The following is a 20,317-nucleotide window of genomic DNA, read 5'->3' on the forward strand; positions in this document are numbered from 1 at the left end:
AATTCATGTTGACTTCCCTCTTCTTTCCTTGCTAAGTCCCAGGAGATGTTCTGAGTAAATAAAAGCTGCTGCCCTCCTAATCACCCTTCAACTCTTCCCATCTGATCAGTTTTAGTCATGCTGAAGTGCAGTGCTAGTCATGTCATAACTGTGCTCTATAGAAGCTACCCAACTGCCTGCTTCTCTGAATAGTTTTCCTAAAGAAGAGGAAGCTAGCTGGAGTCTGGTAAGAACAATTTTTACGTATATAAATACACATATAATAATATATATAAATTACAGTTTCTCCATACACAGACCAGTCATCAAGTCTGTACAAAATTAATGGAAAATATATCAGGTGAGAGGCATGATCAGCTGGCTAGTTACCAGAGAAGGTTTAAAAGGTCTGAACACTCCCTCAACCTTTCCTGCCAATCATTCAGAAACTTCCTCTGTCAGACAGCCTCATCTGTCACTCAGGAACTACATCTGCTTGCCTGTTTATTTTCTCACTTAGGGTTGAGGTCACCTGCCCTCCTTTTAGCTAATCAGAGGAGACAGCAGTAATCAAAGCACAAGATCAGTGCTCCTGGGATGTCGTTCTTGAATAGCCTCTCTGTATCTTCTTCTGCAAACCTTGCAAAGTAATGTAGGCATATACAGCCAGAGGAAAAGAACAGGGGAGGCGGCTTTTTTTTTTTGGTTTGAGATCCAGCTAGAGGAAAGAAATATTGCTGAATCTTATATGCTACCTGGAAAAACAGGCGTAATATTTACTGAGGAATTTCCTATGCGTGAGAGGGAAAAAAGCTGCCGCTAGTTCATTAAACGGTAGCCCTTCACGGGAAAACTCAACTGACGTCCTAGCACAGAGGTAAAGTGCAAAAGGTAGGTGAAAGTGCTTATTTTTCAAAAAAGTATGTCAGCCTCCTGACTGCTGTTTATCCTTGAGGGATTGTCCATAAAAGAATACACCAGGCTGGGTGGAGTTATTAATTATGCCTCTCTGAAACTTCCTCTACTAGATACCTTTGTTAGGCTCTGCCAAACAGTATTAAATAGTTGTCAGGTCCTGCCTTAGAGATCAGTGCATTTCAGCATCGATTGAAGCTATTCCTGTGGAGTAGACTCTTAAAAAGAGCTTTATACTGTAGATGAGAGGTTCGTACCTGAAAGAAAGGGCAGTGAAAGAAACCAGAGTTCAGGGAGAGAAAGCGCATCCAACTTGTTTGCCCCTTACCTAGTTGTGGAGCGGGCTGGCAGCTTGCCTTACCTTGCAGACCCTTGCGCATCTTGAAAGGATTTAAAGGACACCAGTGCCAGCCTGCTCTCTCAAGACTGATTTATCTTTGTAATGCTATTGTTGTCACGAATCATGCATTAGTATGTTTAGCAGAGAGGTACAATTACTTTTTTGCAGTGATGGCTGGTAAAAGTTTGCCTGGAACCCCAGGCCTGACAGAGGTGGAAAAGCGTCTTGTCAGATATGAAGAGAGCAGAGAGCTGGAAATTGTTGCATTTACAGAAAAAAAAAAAATGTTGAAAAGGAGAACAGGATGAGGAAGGCTTTTAAGTGAACATTACCAGGAATGGGGTCCTGACTGAGATGGACCTTCCCTCTGAGCAAGTATGATTGTTCTCATGCACAAGAAGCCGCTGCTGCTTATCAGCAACTACTTGTACCAGATGGAACCCCCCAAGAACAAATAAAAAAACCCTAACAGAGATACTGACAGATACTGAAGAAAAATAAGCTATCCCGGAGAAGGTTTAATAATTTTACCCAGCAGTAGTAAAGTACCTGGCAAATTGAAAGGGGGAGGGCAGGAAAGATGGAGTGGAAAAGGAGACAGTTACTTAAGAGGAGGAGAGTATAGGCCAACTGCATGGTGGTTCCCACATGGTCTCACTTCTTGGGCGAGAGGGCAAGCTGCTTCTTCCTAATCCTGGTTGTTCTTAACCTGCTTAAAGAATGATGCTGAGATGATACAGAAGTCCTAATAGCCTTTGAAATTCAAGTTCTCAGTGGAGAGGGAAGAAAACTTTCAAGTGACACAAAGGTGAAATAGAACATTTTCTATGTCTATAGCGTAAACGACAGTAATCTCCTGATGCCCTTTAATATCTTTTCCTTGTTTCCTAACAACCTCTCCTTTCTCTCATTGACAGGACATGAACGCTTCCAATGCTTCTGAATTTCTATCAGTCTCTGTAGGCTAAAATTGCTTGTAGAGCGTAATCTCTCACAGGTGGCAGGGCAGCTTACCCGAAAGGTCCAAAGCAAGGGCTTGCTGCTTGCGCCACTCGGCGCAAAGGCACACCCGCAGCCACCGCAGGCGTGTGTCGGCCGTCGTGCAGGACACAGGTGGCCCAGCCTCGCCCACGCCCTCAAGTCCCGTAAATCCTGTCGATCCGAGTGTGCATCTCGGACTGACAGTGCGGACCGAGTAGCGGGCTGACCTGCCGATCCCACTTCCCGACCGGAAACCTTACCCGACTACCACGCTGCCCTTCTCCAAACGCCTCTAAGACGAGAACTCGTCCTCCCGCCTCCTCCCACCCCAGGGTCCCTCCGTGGAGGGCGCGCTCGAGAAGGCGGCCCGGCGGCCGTGTCAGGTACCCGGCGGAGCCCCCCCGCCCCGCCCCGGGCGCCGGAGTGCCGCGGTGCAGGGCCGGCGGCGCGGCGGGCTGTGCGCCTCTGCTGCCCCCTGCTGCGGCGCCCCGCGCAGTTCCCCTGAGGGAGCTTTGGGCGGGGGCGGGGGGGGGGGCAAAGTTTGAGCCCTGCGCTCCCAGCGCCAACTTAGGTTTGACAGGCGTCACGCAATTTATGCCCGAAGATGACTAATTTCCCAGTCAGGAGCCTGTAAGGGGTTAGAAACGATCTATGTCACAAGCTTTGTGATGATGTTAAAATAATTTTCACCGAAACTTAAGCTGCGGCTACAAATGCCGCCTTCTTCAGCGGGGCCTCGAGAAGGAGGGCGGGCGGCTGGCGAAGTCGAGCCCCGCGGCAGCGGCGAGGCCAGGCTGGGGGCCTCCGGAGCCGAGCGCTCCCGGCCCTCGAGCGCAGCAGGAGCGGCGGGGGGGGAGCGGCCGCAGGCCAGGGGCCGAGGTCTCGCTGCGGGATTGCAGCCGCGGTTTTTTCTCCGTTTCGACCGGCTGAAAGCCATTAACGACTTTTATTTTGAGTGAACTGTGCGTTGCCGGATCTCAAAGCAGAACGCTTCCAGCACAGACAGCGACTTGCGGATTTTCTTTTCTTTTTAACGATGGTGCCTATCATTCTTTGCCCTAAGTAACCCCTCCGGTGCGCCAGATACAATGTTTAATAAAAAGGAAGTCCTCGGCGGCCGCTTTTTTTATTTGGAAAACGTAAAAGCGAGCACGCCGCGACCTTTCCTCGCGCCGTACCTGCTCTTCACGGCAGCTCTAAGGAGGCCGGCATTGCCCAGGTGTCGGAAACGCCCCCGAGAAGCGGTGGGAGCCGCCGGACCCGGCGGGGGGGTGCTCGGGAAAGCCCCGCGCAGCGGGCGGCACGGCACGGCCGCCTCCCCGCCCGCCCCTCCCTCCTCAGGGCCCGCACGGGCGGGGCGGGGCGGGGCCGGGCTGTCCGTCATGCCGCCCGCCCGCCCTCTCCTCAGCAGAGGCCCCCAAGGGCCGCCGCCGCGCGGCCAATCAGGGAGGGCGGGGCTCGGCCCGCGCCGGGCAGCGCCGCCGCTCCCTCCTGCCCCGCCTTCCCGCTCCTGAATCTACCGCCGAGCAACGGATCGCCGCAGCGATCGATTCTCTCGGCTTGCCTTCCCCCCGTCCCCCCCCCACCCCGGGGGCGGGTGCCGGGGGAGTGCAGGAGGACGCGTGGCTGCAGGTAGTCGGCCACTGCCACCGCCTCCCGCCTGCTCGCCGGTCAAGGGCAAGGCGTAGCCGCCGCGGCCGTGCAGCGGAGGGCCGGCCTGCCTGCTTTCCTTCCTTCCTTTCTTCCTCAGGGAGAAGGGAAGCGGGCACCGCTAATCCCCACGTGCCCCCCCAACCCCCCCACCCGCCCCGGTCCCGCCGCGCTGTGGGAGCCGCGGGGCTCTCCGTGCTGTTTCTGTGTGCCTGCCCCACGAGCAGGGCGGCCCGAGGCCATGGAGCGCGCGTTCACGCCGCTGGACTGCCTCCTGCCCGCCGGTACGGTACCTCCCGCCCCCGGGCGGCGCGCGCCGGCAACCGCCACCGGCCCGCCGCGGGAGGGGAGGGGAGGGGGGGAGGCGCTACCCGGGGCGGGCCCGTTGCCGGGCGGGGGGCGCCGAGTAGCCGGGGTGTGAGGAGCGCGGCGGCGTGAGGCGCGCGGCCGTCCGCCTGCGCGGCCGCCGGCTCTGCCCCGGGGGCTGCCCGTTTCCGTTCCGCGGTGCTAACCGCCCTGCAGGCCGGCCGGGCACAAGCGTGCCCCGCTTGAGGGGGTTTCTTTTTTAATACACCGATTTACTACCGTTCTGACCCCTTCGGAGTTAGAGCTTTGACCCCTTTGGGCTTAAAATTTTAACCCCTTTGGGTTTAACCGGTACCTTCAGTTAACTTGCCGCAGGTTTCTCGGCTTGGCAGGGCCCAGCGCTCCAGTGAAGCGTATCTCTTGGCGAGATCTGGTGGTCCAAACCGCTCCATTTCGTGACGGGAAATGGGGACGTGAGAGCTTGGTTTCCTCCATGTGCCTTTGGTGTCGAAGGTCCTGGCCTTGCCCTTGGAGGCGCCGCATGCGCCCCGCTTGCCTCTTCGGTTCTGCAAGGCAAAGCTTTGGGACTTGGGCTTTGTGTGGGTTTTTTTTGTTGTTGTTGTTTTCCCAAGCTGTTCTTGAGTGTTCCTACTTTTGTTTGTTGTTTTTGAGACCCGAGAGGTGAGCATTATGAATATATATCATTAACCTCATAATCTGTAGAAAGGACAGAGCACCTGTAATAAACACAGACTCACCTAAGTAGCTTGTACGCTGTTTGAAGTAGGCACCTCTTCTTCGCTATGTGTTCGCAGCCTCTAATTCAGTAGGGCCCAATTTGCTATTCAGTGATACTGTTATAAACAGTAAATATTTTTGTCTTTCTATAACATGATTTTAAAGCTACATAAAAATAATTTTGGCATAGCAGCTGAATTCTAACTTACACTGCTGCTTTCTGCTCTGTTCTGGCACTGAGACTTAAGCTGCCATGGTGAGGTAAATGTTATTTATTTACTAGTAAAATCTGGAGGAAGGGAAGAATTTTAACAAAATGTAGGCGTGTAACAATTCAATACGTTTTTACAGCTACCAGTTTAAGAGGATATTTAAACTCTTACCAGTATTTTTTTTTAAATTGCGCTTTGTTCTGATTTTTTAAAAACTTCTTCAGGGTGTGTTTAAAGCTAGTGACAGGTAAAGCTGTACTCAAGGCATTCCTGCCAGAAATGCACATTTGACTCTGTGCGCCTGTGTCTTTGTGTATTTTGAGATGCATCATTGCTTCGGGTAGAAAGAGGGAATGGGCATGGAGGTGAGATTTTAATGGGTTAACTTTGATTTGTTGCAGTGTGATGTCCTCTTGTACGAAATGAGGAGTAACTGCTTACTCAGAGTGTGTAGTAAGGTGATACAAAAATGTACATTAAGAATTTTTCCCTGGGGAAGACCAGGCATTGCTATTTATATTCTAAGATGCTTTTGATAGGCATTTGTATGATGTTAGGGCTACCATATGTAACCCAGTTTCCAGGAGTTGTCTCCCCCGCCCCTTCCTTCCTTTGTTTATGTCTGGCTGGAGTTGAAGATTTGGGATGTTCGTTCACAGTTTTCAGATGACCCACAGCCTTGTCAGACCAGAGGCTTCAGCTGGGTGTCAGGAAACCCGCTTCTTCTAAAGAAATGGCTGCTACAGGTTTATGAATTGACTTGGTTACACAGGATAGCGGTGCCTGTGAAATGCACAGTGGTACTGCATCTGGATCCTTGTCATCATTACAAACATTCATTACCAGCATTTCAGATTGGTTTATCCCGCTCAAAGTATGTGAGGTTGAGCAGACTTATCTGGCAATTCTGCAGTTTAAAATCTGGTATCCTGCTTAGGGAACTCAGAAATAAAGTTTTCAAAATTGGGTAGGTGAAATGAGGCTCCTGAATTCTTTGTGAAGAAGTACTAGTAGTTCCTCCATTTGTTTGCTTCAATGGGATGTATTTAAGCATCCAAATAATATAAAGCTAATCTGTGTAGAAGGTGACGCTTCTTAGATGCTAGGTTACAAAGTAAACCCTCATGAGGACATTGAAGTACTATGGACCTTGTCCCCTTGCCTTCAATAATATAAATGTATAGCGATTTATATAATGTTTCTGGTTGCTTTCTAAAGCCCTGTGCAAACACAGTGGCACATTATGGTGGGGAGAATGTGAAAGATTTATCACCTATGTTTGGAGGTTATTAGTTACTTTTTTTTTTTTGAAGGTGTTCAGAAATTATGCTGATATTTATATGGAATAGGATAAAACACTTACAGGTTTTGGAACCTAATATTAGGTACCTGAATTGGAATTTCAGGGCCACATGTGCCTTGGTAAATTTAGTCAGTGTAATTAGAGTGAGTTCTTATTTAGATAGTAGACTATATGTTTCCCTGCATAGCACCTGACTGAGGTCCATGTAGCAGATATTTGAGAACTGCTGTGCTAAACTAATATGCTCAGAGACTTAGAACATTATTCAGTCAAACAGCTGGAGCACTGTTGAAAATGACCATGCCGCAGTCAGAAAGCTGTGTGGTGTTCTTCAGAACTGTGTTGATTTGCTTAACGTAGTTTAGAATGGGTAATGAGGTAGAATTTAAAAGTGGGATTGAGCTCTGAATTTGAGTATTGCATACTGAAACAGATATATTTTTATTTCCTCATGAAATGAGACCATTAAAAAGGCTCATAGAAGTCCACCCTGAAGTCCTGTATGCTGCTGTGAAAGGGTCAGGCAGAAGCTTCACAGGGTGAAGCTGTGATGCAGCTGTTGTAGAAAGCTGATAATCAGTGATGTTACACTATGGCCTGTGAATCATGACAAAAGTAGCTTGGTTGCTTCTGGAGCATCCTTTGATAGACTAGACATTTCCCTCCTGCTGTTTATACCATTTTCTTGCACTATCATTGCCTCCTGCTGCTTGTCCCAGACTGTGCTGCAGGCACTTCTGCAGAGACACAAGTGTTTCTAATTTATTTTAATACCATGAACTTTAGGAGCTGAGTGTGCTATGCTTGTGACTGCTTAACAGTGGAAGTACTGTAGCATCCTCTGATAAGGTTGCCCCTGAATACCACTTGAGACTTTTAGAAGGGCAGAGTGCCAGTTTTACTAAGCTGTGTTTTCTCGCAGGGAACATTTTAGATTGTGTGCTATAATGTGGCTTGGATTCTCACTCATCACCAGGTGTCATTAATGATTTTTTGCCTTGCACAGTCCTTAAAATCCAGCTCATTATTGGCTTTCTCAAGTGGAGCGATGCAGAAGGAGGATATTTTCCTCAGTTTATAATCCAATGCCTCCCATTAGGAGTGTCTTGTCTTGTTGAGGCGGATGGACTGCAAGGCAGAAGCAAATCTAGTCCTTCTGCTGTCTTCTGTGCCTTGCAGAGGGTTTGTTGGAGCTGAGTTTCCTATGACTGAGGGGAGGCTTTGCTACCAGTGAGGGTTGGTTCCCTCCTGTCCCCAGTCCTCCATGCCCCGAGTCCTGCAACCAAATGCACTCCTGAACTATGCTGTATTGAGAGGTAGTGGTTAAGACTTGGTCCAGTGAGAAGAGGGATGTGCTCGCTTCATCTCACCGAAGCAAGGTCATCTATATGTCATGAAAGATACAGCCACAACAAATAGGATAAAGACCACTACAGAATTATGTGGAAATATATAGCTGTCTCTGTGCAAAGGGACTATAAAATTCTGCATTGAATTTAAAGCAAAGAGAACAAGAGGAAGCAACAATACGCTGTGAATGCTCTTCCATCATTCTGCAAGCTTGATTGTCTCTTGCTTTACTATATGTCTTCTCCTGGAAATGCTACTGACTGTAAACAAGTTACCTCTGAATGGATTATATCACCATATTCCCTTTTAAATGCTGGGGGCTTAAACTCTTTCCTTAATGTTCCCTTTTCTCTGACACTAAGAATAGAAAGTTACTTGTAAAATGGTGACATGTTTGCCATTCACTGAATGACCTCCAGCCTAGCATAAGCATCAATAATGGTCTAAATGCCCCTTCGCTAGAGCTCTGCATGGTCTCTGTGACGTATTATCTTGCAGTCTAATATACAAAATTCTGTGGTAGAAATCGAGACAGTCATGGGGTTAGGAAATCAACCTGATGGTCTCTGTTAGCTGCTGAGCCTTAAAGGCATATGGGAAATGGAGTCCCAGATTATTGGACTGCTCTGTAATTTTACAGGTTTTGTGCCACTGCTGTTGGGTCAGAGTAGTGAAGTTTGCAGGTGAATCAGATCATTCAAAAGCCATGATTGAGTTCACCAAAGCTGAAAAATGTTAGCAAGGGTGTCAATCCTTTAAGACTATTTCAGGAGTTCCTCAATGAAATCAGCAAGCACTTCCATATGGCTGTTACACTGTTCTATCTTTTGAATTGAAACACATTTAAACCACTTTGTTTTACGTGAATGTTGCTGACCTGATCCTGCTCTTCATTTCATAGAACTAGTAACACCATTTAGTCAAGTTACCTGGGATGCCTCAGCTTGTTTTTGAGGTAGCTGTAAATATTCAGCCTCGGACCCTGCTGCTTGCTAATTTTTGCTGTCCTGACTCAGCAGTTGTTCTGTAAGTATTATTGTATAGATTACTTACACGTGCACTTACGAGTGAAGTATTACAGATGGTATTTAGCAGACATAATCATTGTTAGCCTCACCACTTTCTGTTAGATCTTGGCTTTCACACATTGATAGCTTTTGGAGTGTTTTTCTTAATCGCTTTATATGCAGGTGTGTTATTTGGAATGGGGCAGCAAGCCTTCTTTAACCATTTGAGCTAATAGGAAGATGAATGTGCATTTACTTATTTTTGTACACACACACATAGAGAGCCCCCTTTTGAAATAAGTGGACATTGAAGCCAGTTGCTGTTTGTCTGTGTGGATGATAGATTCTCATCTCGTGCAGTGTCAGTGCACTGATAATTCCATACCTTGAAGTCACTAATAGGGCATAGCTGGCTTTCTGAATACAATGGTGGAGGGGACTGAGAGTATCTTAAAAACCAAACAAATAAACCCCAAACCCACCCAACCAACCAAACCCAAACAACAACAACAAACCCACAAAAAGAAAACAACAAAAAAAAGCCCACCAGAGCATAAGAGCAATAAAGATGTCACTGGATCTTCTGAGACAAAAACTCACATTCATTACTGCTTGCACAGATAGTAAAGCACTCAGATTAACAAGACCTTCCAAAAAGAATTTTTTCCCATCAGCCGAGGCTTTCAAGAGCAGCTTACACCAAGTTCTAAGTGAGGAGTCACTTAGCTGTAGCAGATTGAGCCTTAAAGCTAGGAAATACATTAGCTGGCGTCTTAATGTATCCTGCAGTGTCTTTTACTTTTTTTTTTTTTTCCCCCTCTCCTCCTGTGATTTAACATCAGATAAGGAGGTGGGAAGTACACTTATTCCAGACACCTAAATGTTCATGTTGTTTGTATCCAATTAAATGTGTGCAGGACTGCTGGAAACCATTTAAACTTGTTAGTCTTTAAAGAGCAAAATATTAATCTTAAGAAGGTACAAGTCAAGGAAAATAGTGGACTTCCAGGTTTTGTTTTTTCTTTACTGCATTTCGCTTGCATGTCTCTGGTCAGCTCTTAAGGTACATTACCAGTTTCACAGCAGCTTTAACATTACATTATATCTCAAATCGGTGTGTATACATACGTAGATATATATGTTAGGTTTACTTTCTGGAAGTGGAAAACAGAAGAGACTTTTTTTTTCCTGTTTGCAAAGCTCATCCAAGTCTGATTTATGGAGAAATTGAATATGAAGCAAAGAAATGAGGCAGTTTATTTACACAGGAGAAAACATAATACATACAGGTTTCAGATTTTTCAAGATCCAAAATAACAAATCCCAGGCATACTTTTGGATTTGCTTTAGATTTGAACATTCTGAGACATTAATCAAAGCTTAATCTATGCAGAAAATAGCAGCATCGAGAGTAAAACCTAAAATCAAAGTCTTAAAAAGGAAAAAAAAAAACCCAAATAACCTAAAACCCCCCAAGCAAGCAAACCACCTGAAAACAAGTAAAAGGGCTAGCAGCTTCTCTACCTAAGTCAGTTCTGAGCAGCTTTTACTTCTAGTGAGTTTTAGGTTTGGATGTAACCTAAGGGATTAGGACCTTTAAGAACAGTGCTGTTAGCTAGTGCTTTTTCCAGGGAAATTACTAGCTAGAAATTTAAAAAAAAATGTTTCTGTGTGACATAATAAAAGTAATCTATGCTGGTCTCAAAGTGCTGTTGCTGAAAAACGTGGATAAAAGGCGAGGAGGCCCCCTCCCAAACCAAACAAAAAAAGAAACACCCACCCCCCCAGCCTACAAACAAACAGAAAACCCACAACCCAGTAGTAGATCTTACCCAGTACAAAATATAGTAAATCAACAGGAGAGACAAAATATAGTAAATCAATAGGAGAGACCTCTGATGTATACATCTGCTTGTTGGTATATTATAGAGCATTCTCCAACTCTGATCTCTACAGAGAGAGGGGAATTTGCAGTGTGTCCAGATAGATTAACTAATCTGATCTATTGCCAAATAATTTAAAGATTGAAAAGAACTGACTGTCAGTTGTCCTATCCACCAAAGTGACTATACCTGATCACAGTGAGGGATAACCAGTTCTTAATATTTTTGGCTTACATTTTTCTGTAAATTATAGTTGTGCATGTAATTAATTTATGGAAACAGGTTCTCCTTTCCATCCAACTCTGACCTTAAACATGAAGAATATGATTAACAGTGTTTGTGTAGTACTGCCTTTGCATAATTAAAAAGAGAATTGAGAATTTAAAGTTGCTACAGGAACATTCAGTTAGTTAAATTCTACATAGAGAGTACACATAGTAGCTTTTGGATTGCTTTTAAATTAAAGCTATTGCCGTACATCCAGTTGCAGTTGAAGCTGCTGGAAGGCTTTTCCTGTCATTTCCTAGCTTTGAATTTTATTTTGAATGGCAGTCGAATTTTCTCAGCGCTAGTGCTGATTCTTTGTAGCTAGTGTTGATGGATTGTCTGCCAGCCTTCCTCTTTGGCAGGACAGAAGCTGGAAGGATGCATGTGTTTATCAGGCCAATTGAAATAAATGGGAAGCTGGCCAGTGAATTTGGTAGCAGAACCTGTCCCCTCACAATTAATTTATTTTGTAGTTGTGACTGCTGAGGTGGGTTCTGTTTTGTTTTATTTCTTTTTTTTCTTTTACTGTAGCTCCTCTTTTCCTTTCTATTCTTTCCCCAGAATTATCCGGTCAACATTGTTCCTGGCAACACAGCAATGAGAGAGTAGTTTGGAAATATTTATATGTACGGTTTTTGACCAAATTGTTCAATGGCTTTGGTGGTAAAAGCTGCCTTCCATAGCAGAAGGGCACTGGTGTGTCAGTGAAATCTCTGTATAAGTGTGAGATTTACTTGCTTTTATGCTTATAGCTGATTTAGCTGTGTCAAGCAAAGCATTGATGAGACCTAAACACAAGCCAAAGCTCCGCTTGCTCAGGATGCTGTGTTGAAACCACGCTTAGGCAGTTGTTCAGCAGATGGTGTGACTTGCACCACTTGAAACTTTCCTGAGGTTGACTTGTGTCACAGAGCAGCTGTGCAAATAGAGAGTCAATCTCCAAGTGCTCCATTTTGTGACTATGCACTCTTGGTGAGAGTTTTATGTATGGTGGAAATCCTGAAAGGTAAGGCAAGGTTTGTACTACAGAGTTTGACCTATGTACTGGTAATGCTTACAGGCGGCAAGATCTTTGTTAGCTTTAACTACATAACCGAAAGCCTGTAATGCAGATACTTCAACACAGGCAACACTTTCACTTCTAGAAATGAGTGCTCTGCAAGCTGTTCGGGGTAAAGCACAGCCTTGTGAGTGTAGTCTGTGTCCCCGTATGGAGCACTTTCCCTGCCCAGTTTACAGTTATATTGAATAACCATCTAAGCCGTGTTTTGCCATACTGTGAATCCAAAAGAGAGAAAATGTTAACGAGGGCAGCTTGAGAGTCTGCAGCTTGGACACTTGGACTGCCAAAGGAAGTGGTGCAGTGCCTTAGCTGCTGCGGATGCAACAAGAATAGCTGTTGGGCAGTGTGTGACCACCTCATTTCATAATGAGTTAACCTGGGGTACGCTGGAGGTGATTAAACTCTGCTGTGAAATCATCTGTCTCCATATCACCATTTCCTGCTACAAATGGGAAATTTACCTTCCAAATTCCTTAAAGAGCAGCTCGATTTATTTTTTTACTTTAAAAAAATAAAAAGGGGGCAATATTGAGGAGACTTTTGTTAAGGGCAACTTGGTGCTTGGCTTTCTGGACTTCTGACAGCAGTGTTCCTGAAAGGGCACTGCTGCAAGACTGCTTCAAACTGATCTAATGACTTTCGTTGGCTTCAAAGTAGAATGAAGGGTGTTATCTGCAATCCTGTCTTTTTAGGGTGCTGGCGTATTCCTGCTGTTATTGCGAGTGCTTTCCTATTAGCTCTTCTTTCTTTGCCCAGAATCCACTGTGGGAATGACATTTAGCACTGTATGCACAGGCTTTGGGCCTTTCTAATGACTTCAGAAACTGTGAACAGAGGATTTAAATGGTCATTTTGTAACTGTGGGAAATAAAATCACTGATATCAGATGTTCTTCCTTGAACTGACTTGTTGTAAGGTTTTCACTTGGAAACTCAATTTCTGAGTTCCCTCTGTCTCTATTTAGACTACTGTTCTTATGTATTGGTCAGTAGTAATGCAACTGCTCTATTAACCTCCCTTACAGTAAGGAGTTTTGTCACTTGAGCCTGTGGAAGGATTTCTTCTTCTGTCTTAGTCTGCTATCCTGTCATAAGGTCATAAGTTAAATTTTTGTGCCAACAAATATCTTTAAGTCGGTGGGAAACTAGATCTACTATGTAATGTTTTGCTTTGTCTTCTGTGACTTTTTTTAATTTTTTTTTTTTTCTTACACCCACAACTGCCATAGTTGTGTTGACAAAGCCCCAAATGTAAGCCCAATTACACAGAGAACACAGCAGTTGGCCCTTGGGAGGAGCAACAGCAGTGCTAGAAAAAAAAATAATCCTTTATTTTAGAGGATGCTACATCTCCACAAGGAGGGTTTTCTGGCAGGGACGTGGGCAGAGTGTGTTGCAACACCGACACGCTCTGCACGTCTCCTTTCACTGCAGTGGGCTGTTTTTCCTGCTGATGGAGTGTGAAGTCTGTGTGAAATTACCAGTCAGTGTCTGGCTTCTCCAGAGAGGACAGGGAGTGATGAGAGCTGGGTCGTGGCCCTGCGGTACAACTCAGTGGAGACGGCCATATGGTGTGGGAGAGGGTGCACTTAAAAGGGTGTCACAACAGATGTTTGATAGCATTACTTGTTGCCAAAAGCTTTAAGTGTCAGCTAGTTCCAGTAAGGTAGTGTTAGGGCTGTCCCAGGCGTGCAGTTAAGGAGGGACGCTGTTTAGATAACACATAGTGTAATTTATTATTTGCATTGGTATTGCAGGAGCTATGTTTTGTCAGGCGGACAAAGGCATAACAAGACCCAGAGGTTGGACGTTGGAGCCAAACAAATTCATACTTGAATTAAGTACAGATTTTTAACACGGGGAAGAATAACCAACCATTTGAACATTGTACCTAGAGAAAGGTGGATTCTTCACCAGTATAAATCAGTTGCAAGTCATACTTAACTTGAAACAAAAATAAATTTCAGGCTATCCTTTATACAAAAGGCTAAATTAGATTGTCACAGTGATCCTTTCTGGCCTCTGAATCTATAAATCTGAAATGCTTAGCCCACCAAAGGAGAGACTTCTTTTCCTTACTATTTAAGTAGACAGGACAGACTTGTGGGAAAAGAAAGGAACCGGTTACGTCCTGGGGTCCTGCAGCATGGAGTATCAAGTGGCTAGTCTCATGTTACAAAGGAGGTCTTTGAGAACTGGGAGCAGATTTCAGAGCTCTTGCGATGTGATTCAGAAATTCAGAGGACTGTACTTCCTCCTTATGTTTTAAGTATGTTGTATGTTTTTTTAAATAAAAAAACCCCAAACCAAACCAAACTGTAGTACTTGGTTATGGTTCCTAGGCAGCAGGAACTTGCTGCAGTAAGGCTATACTACACAGTGTGGTGAATTTACTGCTGGTTACTGTGAGCTATCAAAAGCTTTTAAATTATTTCCATGGATTCCATCCTTATTTATCTATAAATATTGTAATTCTGAATCCCACAAGGAGGAAGAAAAGGCTTGAATTTAGACAGTGGAGCAAATAGTTATGCTGAACTTGTACAACATTATGCCCAACTATTCTGTTTCTCACCCAGATTTACATTTGCTGAATACATTTGCTGAAATAAATAGCCAGTTTCCTTTGAGAACAGAAGTTGGAACTGAATAAATGTAAGGCTTCAGAGTACTAACAAAGGGACTGAACTCTAAAATAATGCAGTTATACAGCCCAAATAATGTAAATTAGAACAGCAGAGAGGAAATCTAAATTTAGGAATACGTAGTAAGAGCTAGTAATGTTTTGTGAGAGTTTATAAACATATAGTTTTGTAGTCTGATCCTTTGCTGTTTAATCTTCCCTTTTCTTCTTTGTCCCCAATGGCAAATACATATGAAAAATGCACATCTTATGATAAAAACAGTAGGTAAAAGGAGTTTTGTTACTTGAGTGAAGGAGCCTAGTAAAAGAGGAGAATTTAGGAAGGAAAGCCTGCCATTCTATTCAGTGGAAGAACCTTTGCAGCTGACAGCCTATCTGTACAGAAGAATTGTCCCATTCATAGCTTCCCCAAGAGCATACATAACAGACCTTGGAAATATTCACTGGTTCTGTTGCAGTTGGGTAAGAAATGAATTTCAACTGCAGCAAAGAAGGCTTACGTTAGATATTAGGGGAAAAAAGTATAGGAAGCAGGAGGAAGCACTGGAATACATTATTTGAGAAGATGATGTAGTCCCTGTCACTGGGAGCCTTTCCTTTTTTAATGGTAGATGAAGAAGAATTCTCTAGAGAGCTGATTCTACTTAGGGGAAGAGGAATGGACTAGGTGTACAAAACTTAAATGTACAAAAGCATAGGAAATTGAGATGTGTATTTAAGAGTCGTATATGTAGAGTCAGAGAGAGCTTCCTGTATGCATATTGGGTGCTGAAGGATAGGCCACGTAGACTTTCTCACTCAGGTAATTATACTAGCTTCAGTTGGGCTACTCAAATAAGCAGGACTTACTCTTGTGGTTTGAAGTTTTCATTCTGTAAATTACTATTGCTTTCTTCTGCAGTACAGTAATGATATTTATCCAAACGTGATTCTTAGCAAAATCTAACATATGACATCGAAAGTACACAAATACGTGAAAACGGGTATGAGGAGTGAAGCTCCATAAGTTCCGAAATAAGGAGTGAAAACTGTGTGTAGCAATTGCTGTGAATTTGCCAGACAGTGAAATCTGTCTCTGTGATTTCATTTCATCAGTTTCCATACTGCTGCTAATTTCCATTTGAATTTCTAGAGGTTTCAGAGGGATTACCTTGAAAAAAATCTGGACATTTACAAGTTCTTTTATTCTGTTAGTTTTTACAGATCATCTTTTGTATTGATAAGAAACAGAAGTGTCTTCTAGAGACTGTGACAGGAGTTTTCTAGGAATCTGCTTTCTCTTGATGTCCAAAAGGGACTTCAGACTTTTAAAAAGAAAGCTTCTTTCAGAAAATAGCTCCTAATTTTTTTCACAAACTGAGAGTATGTGTTTCTGAGGGTAAAAAATCAGCAAGAGAATGCATCTACAAAGGGTTTCTCTATAGTTTAATCCACTTTATACTGACAATTAATTTATTTAATTTCCACGCATGTCACTGTAGAGACAAACCCTGTTGTCAGTGTAATTTATACATTTGTTATTATGTCCAGTGAGAAAGCATGCCTCACACTACAGGATTCCTGGTGATTTGAGGTACATCAGTTATGGAACCTGTGTGCAATGTGTTCATCAGCTGCATTGGCAGATGGCTGAGGTGAACATCCACTCTCTCTACAGCTTTAAAAATCAGAATCAGTGGCAGTGTTGTCAAAACATGTCAGCACTTGAAGCGTGGTGTACAACAAACCACTGGCTCCACAACATGTCTTGGCACACAGGTTGGGGCTGTGAAACAAATTATATTCTTGCTCTACAACTTTTTTTTGTTTGGTTGGGTTTTTTTAATTGCTATATACTTAAAGTTTGAGCTACTAACCTAGAAGACTGTAGCACTTAGGAAGAGGGTATGGCACTGAGATGTTCTCCTTGATATCTCACACCAAGAAGCAGCTGTGCTTATATTGTGAGTTCTACTTAACCCTCTGTCTGGATGTTCAGTTTATTTTGATGGTCCTGGATGGGCATGTCAAATGCCAGTGCTTAGCAGTTCATAACTGCTTCATAGAAATAAAATACATTGAGATGGTAAGGGTAGAAGAGGAGGCAGAGGAAGGAGGCTGGGGAAGAGTATTTTCTGGACTGCTGTATCATAAGTTGCTGAATAGTACGGAGTAGCAAAAGCTATAGGTGATTTCCCTAGGGAAGGGAAAAGGGGTTTTGAATCTAGTAGTTTTTCTGCTACCACTCTTACAGTAGGCTATGACTATAGAGGGCACAGAAGGTAATGTCAGGAAACAGAGGAAAGAAATGGACCGAGATGCAGGAATAAAGACAAGTAGTCTCTAAATGATGTGCTGGCTTGAATTTACTTGTTGGATGCCAAAAGCTATTCTTTTTTATTTAGAGAAGACCACACCCTGCTTGAGAGGACGAAGATGACGTTTTGTTCTTTAGGGGCATAAAACTAGTTTTCCTAATTATTCCTGACATTTTGTCATTCATGCTATGAGCTTCCTTAGAGGACAGAAGTAAATAGCCAGTCTCCTGTGAGAGTGAAACATGAACTGGATGAGTTTAAGGTCTGAAATTTGCTAGCATCGGCACCAAATCCAAAAATGATGTTGTCAGAGTTCCAGAATAAGACAGTGGGGAACAGTGTAAGATACCTAGGGTACGTTACAGAGGCAGACACAGTAAGCTTCTCCAAATATACTATAGAAAAGTCTAAATTAGGAAGGCATTTACAATGCAGCTTATACTTCTGAAGTTTAGGTTTAAGTAGAAGGATGAGCCTTGAATGTATTATTGTGATATTATTTTAGCACACTCAAGTCCTCGCAGGACGTCTGCAGTAGAGGAGGTAGATGACAAAATGCTATTCCTGCCTTGAACACTTTAAAGTCTCATCTTGCGCAGAGAAGCCCCCTGGCTGAACCTAGCACTTGCATGGTGTCCTACTCAACATGGAGGTACTCGGAGCCTGTGCAGGGGTATAGTTTACAGCACCGGCAGCCAAAAAAACCCCGGCAGTTGAAAAAGCATAGATATTTGCCAGAGAGGTATTTTGCAGATCATTACATTTATATGGGAATTCAAAGATAGCTAAACACGCATTGTTTAGAAAACACTCTGATTCTGTTCTCATGATGTTCTACAAACCTGATAAATCATTTTAGTTTTTTGATATCCTAGTGCTTTACAACATTTTGTATGTATTAGGGGGATTTCGTCCTGATACTCCAGATGTTCATTCAGGTTCATTGTTTCTCGGCTGCTATGTACTAAGTTGTAATTTTTTTCTTCACAGCCACTAAATTTATTTTTTGCCTTAAACATTAATATTGCTGGTTATTCTACTTTTATGCAGGTGTCTGTGGGAAAGGGTCTTGTGTGCAGTGAAGTACGAACAGTAGCATTTTGTCAGCCTACTCATTTCCAGTTATCATGAACCTGAAGGTACTTGGATTCTTTTCCTGGGTCCTGTGCTGCATAGAGTTGGGAAAGCTTTTAACCTTGTTGTGCCTCAGTTCCTCATCAATAAATTAAAGACAATGATACTTTTTGAAATACCCTGTTGAAGAGCTATAAAGTTTAGCTAGTGGTAGTGGTACTGTTTTGGTTTTTTTCTTTTAATTTTCATGTTAATTGCAGATTTCAAGATAATACTGTTTCCTTTGTAGGAACCTAAAGAACAGACTCTGAACCCTTTCAGAAAGGATGTCATTGCTGTTTCTTAGATTGTAGCCTCTGCTTCTGGCAGTTTGAATGCCACCATCAGAAGCAAAGCAAATGTGTTTGAACAGATGTGGTACAGAAAAAAAATACAGGTCCCACCAAGGTTTGTTGGTCTTTTTTTTTGGCTTGTTTTTCTGAGATAATCTGTTGATCACTTTGTTGATTTGACTGCTGTTTTCAGTTCATGATACAGCAGACTACAAAATCTGTGACAAAATCACAGGAAGAAGTATTTTTTAGGAGACGGGATTCAGAATGCTATGGTATTTAGGGACTAAATTAAGAATTCAGTCTCATTTCAGAGGTAAACTGACCATTGTGGAAATGTAGCTGACTACTGATGGGCTGCTGACATTTCATAAAAATGTTTATATAGACCTAGAGCAAGCTCTGCTTTTATGAGAAAAGCAAAGAGAGGAGACTCCTTTGGTTTGGGGATTCTACCACCACCCCCATGATACCATGCTAAATGCGATGTGTCTTTTCAAGTGACCTTTATCTTAATTTTAATCTTTCTTAACCTTTTTGGGGAAGCTATATTATCTGAATGTCTTCCATGTGTGAAAATTTACTTTAACATCCTTTAGCACCTTTTACACTTTCCAGATGGATATTAATGTTGTTACATTAATAATAGTCTTATGAACAGGACTTGCTTTTTGGGCATTTAAAACAACTTCACAATATTAGAACAGCACTTATACCATTTGTGTGATGAAAAATTCTGTCAATCACAAATAAAAATGGGATCGAAGAGGCTGAGATTAGAATTCCTGTATTGAAAGCCGTGAGTTTTAAATAATAAGTATTTTTCTTATTAAGAGTTTGGGTTTTGAGAGAAGATGCATGAGCAGCACCTGTAGCATCTTTTGAAGGTTTAGATTCCCAGTCCTTTCAGAATGAGGCAGTATATGTGGAAATAATTGGAAAATAACCTTGAAGGTTTCTGTGCCTATTTGAGTGTGAATGGATGTATGTCAGACCTAATTAGGTCTACTGAGGAAAACATAAATGTCAATCGTTTTTTACCAAATGCATCGAGCTACTTTTGAGATTGTGAATGGGGTCCAGTGAGCATACAGCCTGCTTAACGTCACCTTTCTCTCTTATGTCTTTTAGTTCTGTCCCCTGTGATGTGTGGCATTTGATTTTTCTTGAAAACAAAGTCAAAGAGCTGGAAATTAGGCATTGCCACTCCAGTGCTCGCTTGGCTAATGTGTCCAGAAGAGCAGATGTAACTTAACTAATTCAGAACATTTAATGAAAATGGTGGTTATTTTACCTTCCAGTGGTTCGCAGGGTTTAATCAGTTAGATCATGGAGCTCTATTTATTTCATTTGTAGGAAACTTGACAACCCCTCCAGTGCATTGTCTAACCTATTTTTTTATTCTATAGCTATGAATTTATCAAATCCTATTCAAAGTGTGAAATGCACATCTGTTTTCAACCATGATTATATTTAGAAGGATCTTTCCTGCATATTTACATTTGTCTATACCTATTGTGCGTACTCGTATCTTCTTTCTTGGTAAGTGATGTACTGCTACCTTTGCAGGGCCATCATGAAGTGTACTGTCTTTCAAATCTTTTCTCTCTGGGTGGCTTCTTTAGAAATATTTCTATAAATTCCAGCCATGTGCTTTTGTAGTTTGTTAGAAATGGTAAGTTTCCTTGGGGATCCCTTAAGAGCATACTAGGAATAAAAAGGGTATTGTCTAGAAGTAGCATCACTGAGTCAGTAGAGTCTCTGATTGTGCTGGAGAGGAAAGAATGCACCTTGCTTTTAAATTTGTTTGGGGAATTTGGAGACAAGTGGCAGTTTGATATTGTTCACATGAGAAAGTTTATTTAAAGGCATGAGCTGCACTGTGTAAGTAAACTTCTACAAATCCCTTTATGGATTCTCTTGTGATGTGAAAGCATCTTACTCAGTTCAACTTAAATGTGTTCCTAACAAAAAGAA

The 20,317-nt window shown here is 43.0% G+C and overlaps 1 protein-coding gene across 5 annotated transcripts in view; it reads left to right on the forward strand.

Annotated features, from left to right (window-relative positions):
- The first annotated feature begins 451 nt into the window (after positions 1-451).
- Positions 452-20,317, forward strand: part of TPK1 (thiamin pyrophosphokinase 1) — a 324,730-nt gene continuing 304,864 nt past the window's right edge. For 2 of the 5 annotated variants that reach the window (XM_052795398.1, XM_052795412.1), the window contains exon 1: positions 3,787-4,149. In XM_052795398.1, coding sequence (XP_052651358.1) covers positions 4,107-4,149 — 43 coding nt within the window. In that variant the 5' untranslated portion in view covers positions 3,787-4,106. Of the gene's footprint in view, positions 871-3,778; positions 4,150-20,317 lie in introns of those variants that run through there. The other 3 variants (XM_052795439.1, XM_052795420.1, XR_008236464.1) reach the window with 3 other exon arrangements.

Source organism: Harpia harpyja, chromosome 1 (assembly GCF_026419915.1).
Source record: "Harpia harpyja isolate bHarHar1 chromosome 1, bHarHar1 primary haplotype, whole genome shotgun sequence".
Taxonomy (NCBI): Eukaryota; Metazoa; Chordata; class Aves; order Accipitriformes; family Accipitridae; genus Harpia; species Harpia harpyja.